The sequence below is a fragment of the Pinus tabuliformis genome, chromosome 2_1 (assembly GCF_031772625.1).
Source record: "Pinus tabuliformis cultivar Carrire ecotype Pingquan chromosome 2_1, CPIR1, whole genome shotgun sequence".
NCBI lineage: Eukaryota > Viridiplantae > Streptophyta > Pinopsida > Pinales > Pinaceae > Pinus > Pinus tabuliformis.
In genome coordinates, this window is record NC_142299.1 from 512,084,436 (window position 1) to 512,095,400 (window position 10,965).

Below are 10,965 nucleotides of genomic sequence, written 5' to 3' on the forward strand. Positions count from 1 at the left end.
AGTGCAGCCAAAAACCTGAACTCTGTCGTTCCCTTGGACTTGAATAAAAAATGCCAGCTTGGTTGGCTGGTGTTCTGTAATGTTAGCCTCAGTGGCTAGGCTGGCAAAATTTCCATCCATTTTGGTAGATAGGCTTTTTGTTGTTTTTCTGGCATTCATGGCTAGCTTGGTTTTTTTGAGGGACTGGTGGATTTTATCAGTATGCTTGGTTGTGGCTGATTGAGTTGAAGATAAATTTTGGTAATCCTGGCTGTAGTAAACCTTCCCAACATTTTTTGTTTAGTCCAGTGAACGGGTTTCTAAGTTGACGGGGTTGGTAGTCTTTTCTTTAGATCTCAACATTTCATATGGAAGGTAGATACTGAGTGGCCTCTACTAGGTAGACATCTTTTTATGAGGTAGAAAGTTGTATGTAAGTTATTTTGTTGATATTAATAAAGGCACCTGAAGATGATCAGCTATGGTAAAGTGTCATAAGGCCTTTCATGAGTGGGGAACTGTTTACTTACGAAAATGGTCTCAAGCTGGCATAGCTATTATATTTATTGACAAATCCGTTGAAGTTGTCTGTATTGTTTTTTCTTTCACAGTAAACTGTCTTTTGGTATTTCAAATGTTTGTGACATATTCAGATTAACTGAAAATTTTGTGACAATTTCATGCAGATGTTGTAGAAACCCTGGTCAATAGTGGAAAACAAATTGAGGCAGTCAACTTTGCTCATGCATTTGGGCTAACAGAGAAGTTTGCACCTGTTCCTTTGTTGAAAAAAAATTGAGGCAGTCAACTTTGCTCATGCATTTGGGATGACAGAGAAGTTTGCACCTGTTCCTTTGTTGAAGGAATATCTGAAAGATGCTAAGAAAGCTTCTCAGGCAAGTTTAAAAAGCAGGAATAACTCTACTGTTGCACTAGTACGATTGTATTACTGTTATACAAAATGTCTTGTTATGTGATGATCATTTTGGCTTAGTATTGTTGGTTATATCGGAAGTTCCTTTTTTGACCGATATTTTTATTTGCTGCTACAAAATGAAGTAAATACAAAAGAGCTTTCTGCTTACAGAGCTGTTATAAAGTGCATTGAGGAGCACAAACTTGAATCGCAGTTCTCACCAGATCCTCTTCAAAAGCATGTAGCTCAGCTAGAGAAAGCTAAGGCTGAGAGAAAAAGGTCTGCAGGTGCTGTTAAGTCTCAACCTAAGCGTCCTCGTGCTAATGGAGGAAATTCTGGTGTATATATGCCTCCGTTAAGTGCAGATGAAAGAACTCCGACTCTTTATGCTTCTTCCAATGGTGTAGACAGAAGCTTTTATAGGTCTTTGGATAGAGTACAATATTCTGGTTCAGCTCCAGGTGTTACATCCTACAACCTACAGGGCCAAAATGCATATGACAGATCAAACCAAGGATTATATGGAGCAGGCTATGGTGTTGGAAATAGGACTCCAGTCTCGCTCTCAAGGCCATATATGTATCCATCAGATAACATGGGGCCTTCGTTGTTCGGTTCCGATTCTTACAATTCCTCTACTAATTACAGCAACCATCACTTAGGCAGTAGACTGCCTGCCCCTCCTCCAGCTTATCAGTCTTCTTTTATACATTAGGTAGGTACGGTGCTTATCTTACCGTGGTCAAGCAAGTTCTGATCTTATCAGGCCCCATAAAACCTTTTCTATTGGATGTGGCTGGTAGTAAGCACTTAGCTTTGAAGAGGTTTTTTGACTTTGTTTCTGTAAATCTAAAAGATTGGCAAAGTTCATTTGGCAGCTTTTCACAATTTTCAATGGTGTTTTCTTCTATTAAGGAATCTTCTATTAAGGAATTTTATTTTTGTATGGTATTGAGTGCTTCATCACTTTCCCAGGTTACTATATACTGTAGTGTTTACAGTTCAAAGATGATTCTATGCATAATTTCGGTATTTTTTTATTTGTTTGACAAATCAGAGAGGATCAATCTGTCTCTTTGTGGAAGATTAAAATTTGGTGAATAATATATCATTTGTGATCTTGTTCGGAGCTCATAACACAAGACTTTCAATTGCATTGTATGCCGAGGGCTAGTCTTGTGCTGAATATGATTTAATTGTCCACTTGCACGTTACCTCATTGGTACCTGTTTACTCTACGCCTATGAAACGAAAAAGATTTTATTTTGATTAGTCCAATTGTAAGGCTATTTTTGAAACTGGACCCTTCCCCTCTTAAGCTGGACCCTGCCCCTCTTAAGCTGCTGCATGATTTAAATCCCCCTTTTTGAGCAGAAATGATTTGTAGTGCTAGTGGTATAGTTGTTATACCCTGCATTAATATTTTTGTGTTCTCTGTAACGAGGACAAAGCACATTGGAGTTATATGTCCCATCTAGAACTAGCAATTGTCTCAAAAGGTACAAAGTGAGGTCGATAGGATTATTAAATTAGAATTGTTGAATTTCTCTAGAAGAGATGTTGGTTCAAGCCTACAAGGAGCAAAGAGATTTGATGTTTGGAGTTCTATGCTTTTTAGACACCATATTTCTTTAAATACAACTTAATTTTAGAAAAAGTTCAACCGCAATGCAGTTCTACCATGCAGACATACACTTAAATCGCTATTGGGCTTATGATATTGACAAATTCAAAGTAAACTGGTATACAAGAGAATGTACCAAGCTAAACCACAAGTTACACATCTTCAGACCTAAAAAAGTACATAACAATGGTTTGGCATATCAATAGCGATATCATAATTGCTTTTCCTTCCACATACATACAATTGCTCCAAAGGCAAGGACAAGAAAATTTTTCAGCTCTAGTGAGCACCAGTGGGTCACCAAAATGAGTGACCACTAATGGCTTTCACATTTATACAAGGAATTGGCAAGGGACTTTACATGGACTCCACTCAACTTCGGACACAGCTTCAGCCAATATGAAGAGTGATTGAAATTGAACATAGCTAAGTAGTGGCATTGGCTCACAGTAATACACCAAGTATAAAATATTTAAGCTTTTACAGAAGCAAGGAGTAAGAAAAATTATGAAGCTCAGAGAAGTAGATTTAAATCAATCAAAGCTTGTTGAACGGCTATAATGTCCATAGAAATAATCTTCCAATGTTCTGCTCTCATGTACAAGATTTACACTTTGATCTGGACTACTGTTTGATACCAAATCATCATCAACTCCAAGCATTGCAAGTGATAGATGAGTTTGGATGTCACAACTCCCAGAGTTTTCTCCAGATTCATCCTCAATCAATTCATCTAATTCCATGGACATTGTCAATTACCTCTTGGTCCAATAAGGTAGGTCATCTCCTTCTCCTCGTAGTAATTTCAAAGTCTGCAATAATAAGTTATAGACAAACAATGAGGAAGAATAAGTTCACGTTCTTACATTAACATTTATCCATTGTTTGAAATTTCACAAAGTCAGTTTAATGCAAAGGTAAGCCACTTTATTTGGGGAAACCAAAGCTTCCAATTCAAATCTTGCAATCTAGATTTCAGCTAGGATAGTGATTCTCAGGAAAGATATATACTCTCTTGATATTGGAGCGAAAGCAGATATGTTGGCTCTTCTTGCCTATTCAGGGAGGGGTAATTTGCATACTGAAGCTTTGGTTTGAGATATGATGTAATCTCTTTTGCTAATATTCATTATTGGCAATTGAGGCTTTGAATATTTTGCCATAATCCACCATCAGCATTTAGGGCTAACCTGTTTAAGGGTGATGATTTTACAAATTGAACTACTAAACAAATGTTTAGATTACAACCCTAAACACTAGGTCTAAACACCCTTTACTCTATGTCAGAAGGATATCAACTCGATATTTCATGTGCCATTCTTCGTTATGGGAAAAAACAATTCTAGCACTAACTCCTCACAGGAAAGGAAATGTCTTCAAGCAACTAAATTTGACATAAGATCAAAAACTGAAACATATAGATGCAACTAATGAGAATAAGAGTAATTACTCTGTTCATTCGAGGTCGAAACTAAGCTGCCTGTCTCAGACAACATGCTGCACCAATGACCATTCTCTTCATCTTCCTCATGTCATAAGCATCTTCCAAAAGTGGATCTGCAAGTTCTTTTACAGAGCCAGCTGCCAATAATGGCCTTGCCTAAATTTTGAAATTTACAAGAGATTAAGATTCTGAACCAAGACAACGAAACCAAAAGAATCCAAAATTATCAAATACAAAACAAGCAGCCTTGCCTAAATTTTGAAATTTACAAGAGATTAAGATTCTGAACCAAGACAAAGAAACCAAAAGAATCCAAAATTATCAAATACAAAACAAGCAGCCTTGCCTAAATTTTGAAATTTACAAGAGATTAAGATTCTGAACCAAGACAAAGAAACCAAAAGAATCCAAAATTATCAAATACAAAACAAGCAAGGACACTAGAGCCCTACCCACATAACCAAGCTTTCTTGGCCTTTAGGATTCTTGTCATTGATTGGTTTTCTTCCAGTTATTAGCTCTAGAAGAACTACTCCAAAGGAATACGCGTCCATCTTCTCATTAACCTTGCCATACATGAAATATTCTGGAGCCAGATACCTGAAATATGATAGCAGCTAGTTTTATGAAGGCTTGATTATAAATGACATTTATTTTCCTAAGGAAAGAGCTGGTGTAAAGAAAGAAATGGATATTTACCCAAATGTACCTAAAACATCACTACCTATTATTGTTTCTCACCCCCTCGAGAATAGATTCACTAATGGATTCCCACAGTTTGAAATAGAATCCAAGGCATCAAAAGGTAAACCTAGGATACCCACTTATTCAAGACATGTTCTCTAGAGACTGTCACTTTGCATTTAAGTAATTTCATTCATCCTCTTATGCAGATCTCAACAAGTTTCCTTCAACCGATCATCTTGGGTACCTGCTTGAGGTACTGGAGAATAACGAAGATGAGCCTAAGCGGGACAATGATGATCAAGAAAGGTAGAGACCCTCATCCACAGTCTGCAGTTCTGTAAAATAAAGAACATGACAAAGATTTTACTTAGAAAACAAGCTGTCAATAATGGGTTCCTGGAAGTAGTTGAATAGAAGCTACTTTGTTTTGTTTTGGTGATTATTATAAAAAGGTAATGATCAGTGAGTTTCTTTCCTTGCAACAGCTATGGACATAACCTTCCAGAGAGTCCATTTTCAAATCTTAATGGATCCAATGGTATTAAAACAATATTATATACTACAGAGAAAACAATGGGGAACATGCCCACTATTTCCAAAGTTTTAACACAAGCATCATCAACATCTGCTATTGATAAGGAACTTACTTGTTCTATATGCCTGGGTACTTAGAATATTCGTTTTTTTTACATTCTTATTTCAATGATTTATCTGTATTCTAACATCAGACAACAAAATCTGAAACTTCTACCCATAAATCTATGTGCAGATGCCGTTGTGGAGCCGAAGCAATTAGCGTGTAGCCACTTATTTTGTTTCAAATGTGTGCCAAAGGTGAGATAAACCAAGCACTCATTTGCATTATTAAATCAATATATTTTTGAAAGAACATATATAACTGATTCAGGCTGCCATTTCTGTGAATTCTGTTGGTGCAGGTAATTAAATTGTCTGAGGAGTGCCCTATCTGGGTGCAACACAAGGGCAACCAGGTCTTTAAACTTTCTGCAAGAAGAGATTTACAATTTGATTATTACCCTTGGGAAAGAGAGCCAGTCCCACACCAAATGTGTCGTAGTTATACAAAATATACATCATGATACTCAGCTTGGTCCATTTCTCAGATGGCACCGAATGTGTCGTAGTTATACAAAATATACATCATGATACTCAGCTTGGTCCATTTCTCAGATGGCACCGGATCTAAAATATAAAACAATTTGAAAATGGTGCAAATGCAATCCTTTGTACCTATATGAAGATACAGATAATGTACACAGTGCTTTCTTGAACATCGTATTAATAATCACTTTTTATAATTTAAGCGTAATGGCAACCATACCTTTCATGTCCTGCACAAACAAATTACAAGTTGCTTTCATTAATGCAATCCATTCCAACCAGAAATCCAAGCCACATAAATCATGCTGGTTGTGATCGAGCGCCAATTAGTTCCAGCAGTAAATTCTAGAAGTTGTACGAATAATTCAATGCCAATTCCAACCACAATTAGAGGTCTCATAAAACTTGGTTGTGATCCAAGGTGCCGACCACAAATCCTGGAAGCCCAATTGCATCGCACTGGTTGTTGTGATGGAGAGTGACATTTGCTTTTCCTAAAACAATTCAGGCACGAAATTCTCCAACCTGTACAAATAAGTTGAATCCAACTCCAGCCACAAAAAAGAAAAATAAAGATCCCATAAGACTTGGTTGTGATCCAAAGTGCCAAGCCATAAACTCTAGAAACCCAATTACATCAAACTGTTGAATTCCATTAAATCAACGTTTTCCATCGTGCCAGTGTCCATCACTGAATAATCCGAGACAACGATCACCATCGCATATGGAACGATCCTCAATTCTACGTCACTGATGAGGTGCATCGGCTAACTAGAGTTGTGTTACTGTTGGTCGACAATGTTAGTGATAAGTAGTGTGCGAAACGAATTCTAAGGATATATTTAGAAACGAATAAGTTCTAAGATGGTGAGAAACGGTCGATTATCACAACGAAAAGCGCATGATAAGGATGGCACCTAATCTCCATGGCATGATATCCACTGTGAAAAACATAAATTCCCTCATCCAAATCCATAGACTTAAAGCGTCAAGCAAGGAACACCATAAATCTTTAGGTTTACAAACCATAAATCCTGAAAGGGTAGCATCAGGATATATTATCATGGTTGTGGTCAGGAAAAGCGATATTTTATGGAAGCTGTAAGTCAAATGGACATCTATGTGATTAAGACATCCTTAAGTGGACTATTATTGATGGCACTATAAGATCATAATATTGACAATATCAATGATTTTTGTATAGACAAAAATCAATCACATTGGTTAAGAAGTGAAACTGCAGAACGCTTTTTTGACTATTACACAAATATTGCTTGGTACACATCGAAATAGCAGATGGTCCTCAATACAATATACAAAAGCAAACATTTGATAAAGGCCAAGCGCAATGGAAGGCTGCAGTTTCAGTTCCAATTTTAGTGTAATCCTACGCGAAATCTTACCTATTTTCATAGAGTTTGAAAAATAGTAAAACTCAAAGGAAGGGCTGTGGGAACTTGAGACCTACCATAAATATTACTCATTTGTTGGCTAAGTCCAAGTAGAAAGAGTTTTACGGAGAATTTTGCCTAGGCCAATAATGGGTCCTCATGTTTTTGCATGCATCGGATCTGCGATTTTGCTAGAAATTAGTGAACTAGAATTTCATCGAATTCCCATAAAATTGTTCAAAACTCATACTAACATACATGCATATGTTTTGTGGCATTTCTTTTGTCTAGCAGATTGATTTTATATAATTACAGTATAGATTTATTTTAAGCACTGATCTAATATGAACATAGAGATATCAAATTTCTTGAAGTATAAACTTATTTTAGAGTACAAAAAAAGCTTATTTTTTTATTGTTTAAATTGTATTTTTTAATGTTATAAAAATTACATAATTTGTATTGAATGATTTTACTAGCTCACATTAAACATGTTTTTTTATTATTAATATATTTTAAAGTATACATGAATCTTAATTCATATTAAAATATTTTATTCATAATTTATGTTGGATATTTTATTCGATATAACATTATTATATTTTAGTATTTTTTCTATATATATATATATAGATAGATATATATGAAGTTGGTCTCACGTGTAACACTTAATCACATTTTTTTTTTACTTCTAATTACTTTACATGAAATTATATTAGGTCATATGGACATCTAATTAAATATGCATAGAATTTTTTTTTATTGTAACCAATATTGCTTTTCTATTTAGAGAAAATTTTATATGTATTTTAAGGAGGACGCACATACTTACACGTCGCCTTCATGTTGGGTTGTAGAATGAGCCTCTCATCTGAACCAACATAGATTCATCTTAAGCACAGATCTATTTCCTTAGATACAAACTTATTTTAGAGTTCAAAAAAGAATGTGTAATTTTTTATTGGTTAAATTGTATTTTGGGATGTTATAAAGATTACATATGTGTATTTAGTCATCTTATTAGCTCATATTAAACTGGTTTTTTTATTATTAATATATTTTAAAGTATACATCAATATTAATTCATATTAAAATATTTTATTCATAACTCACATTGGATATTTTATTCCATATAACATTAAAATGTTTTCTTTTAATATTTTTATTCTATATATAGAAATATATTTTTGAAAAGTATAAGATTTAAACATATTACTCACATACTAATGTAACACATCGCTTTCGCATTGAGCTTCAGAACCAACATAGATTCATCTTAAGCAAAAATCTAACATGAGCCGAGAAGGATCAAATTTCTTTAGGTGATAACTTATTTTAAAGCGCAAAAAAGAATGTGTAATTTTTTATTATTTAAAATGTATTTTTGAATGTTATAAAGATTACATAATTGAATGTTTTAAAGTATATTACTATTATCGTGTTATTCCTATTATTATTAATATATGTTAAAGTTTATATCAATATTAATTCATATTAAAATATTTTATTCATAACTGTATTGGATATTTTATTCCATATAACATTAAAATATTTTTTATAATATTTTTTCTATATATATAGATATATGAAGTTGGTCTCACGTGTTAAAATATTTTTGAAAAGTATAAGGTTTAAACATCTTACTCACATATTTTTTTAACTTTTAATTATTTTATATGAAATTATATTAAGTTATATGAACAATTAATTAAGTATGCATAGCAATTTTTTTTTTATTAAAGCAAATATTGTTTTTCTATTTAAAAAATATTTAATTTTAATTTTAATAAGGATAAACATAATTACACATCAGCTTCACATTGAGTGATAAAATCGAGCGAAAACGGTGAAGCATTACATGACAACAGGATACATACTCTCGCTCTTTATTTTCATTTGTGGCTTTTTACACCTAATGACAATTACTCTTCGAACTTTTATATCCTTTGCCTAAACTCTTGAAGATATTGATCACATAGGATTATGCATTATTATGCTCTGTAAATACTCATAATTTAGAAAGTTTTACATTGGAATGTTATCATGAGAAAGTATGAAAAGTTGGAAACACCCCAATGAAACCATTAAAATTTTCAACGGATTCACGAAGAGATGCAATTGATGCATCCTTATCAAGACCAAGCAATGAAGGGTACATGTTTGTACACATTGGAAGCCTCTATCATGTCTGTTTGGAAACGACAACAAAGTGTGGTATGAAAGATAATACAATAATTTATAGTATTAATTATAGACCAATTATTTAGATCACTTATAAGTTAATTATGGTCACAACTGATTAAATAAATTACTCCTCGAGTATAAATCCAAATTTGTCAATGCAATGGCCACAATAAATCCATAGTAGTTGTGAATGTGTTGTGAATGGTAGAAATCATAAATATTATTACCTCTTACTAATTTAACCATAGAAATAAAGTATTTTAACTTAGACATGAAATCTTATGTAGGAGTAGAAACAACACACTACTTAGTAAATTATATTTAAGTGTGTCATGGTATTATTGTAGAAGAATAAAGAGCTTACTGATAGGATAGGATAATTAGACTTGTTAGTGTATTCCTTAGTCTTATTATGATATATGCAAGCATAGAGATTAGATTATTCTTTCATATATCTTTAGCATAAAGAAAAACAATAGGAACAAAGACTATTTACATCAAAAGAATCAATACACCTGCTCTAAAATTTGCATTGCCTCTGTAGATTGTTTGTAAATTAGTTCTCATCTAGACCCAAATAGATAACTACCAACAAAGGACTACAAGAAAAAAAATGATACAATGGGCCAAAAAATAAGGCTAAACCCCTTGAATTCATTACACCCTTGCAAGACATCCTACTATCAACAAATGTTTTTCAGACCTTGATAAAAATAGTTAATGGAAAATGAAAAAGTTGTTGTCATGAAATAATTATTAAGACCTTAATTTCAACTATTTATACAAGGATATAAGAAGATTCACTACAGGCTAGTTTGATATTCAATTTCAAGAAGTCCCTAAAAGGACCAAAGAGCATGAGGGGTCCCCATGGTAATTTTTTAGATTTCTATTTGGTCCCTAAAAGGACCAAAGAGCATGAGGGGTCCCCATGGTAAGTACGTGTTTTAGTTTATACATTATATTTTTTGGATGAAGTTAGAATATAACAAAAGGAATGTTGCATCATTAAAAATTAGTTTATTTGATGCTCTGTGTGGAAGAATATATAGGACACTAGTGAGATAGGATAATAAAGTAAAAATATTTGTGTGAGGGTTAAACATTCTCAAGGAAATGGAATAAGAAATTGCTAGAAACAAATAGAACTTGAAGACATCCCAAAACATGCATGAAAGTGATGAATACAAGAACATAGTGCATGGATATTTAGTGTTGGGAATTGTGTCTTCATCAGAGTCAATCCAAGGACATAGGTATCGCCTCTGCTAGTGATCTATGGGGAATTATCTACAACTCATAGAAACCTTGGGGACAGATCAAACAAGATTTCATGCTCGAATGTCAAGATAGGCACACTATAAAGAGGATCATTGAGAAAATAAAGCTTGAATTGTTAGGAAGGCTCTTAAACCATGCACCTCATTTCATAATGTAGGATTGGATGTGAGATAAGAATTTTATTTTCACCAAGTGCTCCTAGATGAAAATTTGGTATGAGGTATGGTATTCTCATTTTGAGAGTTAGCTCACAAATAAGAGAAAAAATAAATGGGGAGTGGCATTCTCTTGGGAAAAATGGGAAGATTGCTTCAAAACCCTAACCTCTACTCCAATT

General features: G+C 33.6%; 1 protein-coding gene and 1 long non-coding RNA gene across 2 annotated transcripts; one reads left to right on the forward strand and one right to left on the reverse strand.

Annotated features, from left to right (window-relative positions):
• Positions 1-460: 460 nt before the first annotated feature.
• On the forward strand, positions 461-1,610 carry LOC149201206 (FRIGIDA-like protein 4b). Its single transcript, XM_089401223.1, has 3 exons — positions 461-569; positions 666-744; positions 1,067-1,610. Exons 1-3 carry the CDS (start codon positions 461-463, stop codon positions 1,608-1,610), a joined length of 732 nt encoding a protein of 243 aa, XP_089257349.1.
• Positions 1,611-3,274: 1,664 nt separating this feature from the next.
• LOC149201207 (uncharacterized) lies at positions 3,275-4,096 on the reverse strand. The gene is made up of 2 exons (XR_016253404.1): positions 3,970-4,096; positions 3,275-3,331 (listed from the first exon to the last, which is right to left on the reverse strand). It is a non-coding gene; the product is annotated as an uncharacterized LOC149201207 (long non-coding RNA).
• Positions 4,097-10,965: the final 6,869 nt, after the last annotated feature.

Excerpts from the sequence above, each read along its gene's own strand:
- LOC149201206 (XM_089401223.1), top strand. The coding sequence starts at position 461 with ATGGTAAAGTGTCATAAGGCCTTTCATGAGTGGGGAACTGTTTACTTA. Across the intron at positions 570-665 it reads CAAATCCGTTGAAGTTGTCT|ATGTTGTAGAAACCCTGGTC; the intron begins GTATTGTTTTTT and ends AATTTCATGCAG. Across the intron at positions 745-1,066 it reads GCATTTGGGCTAACAGAGAA|AGCTGTTATAAAGTGCATTG; the intron begins GTTTGCACCTGT and ends TTCTGCTTACAG.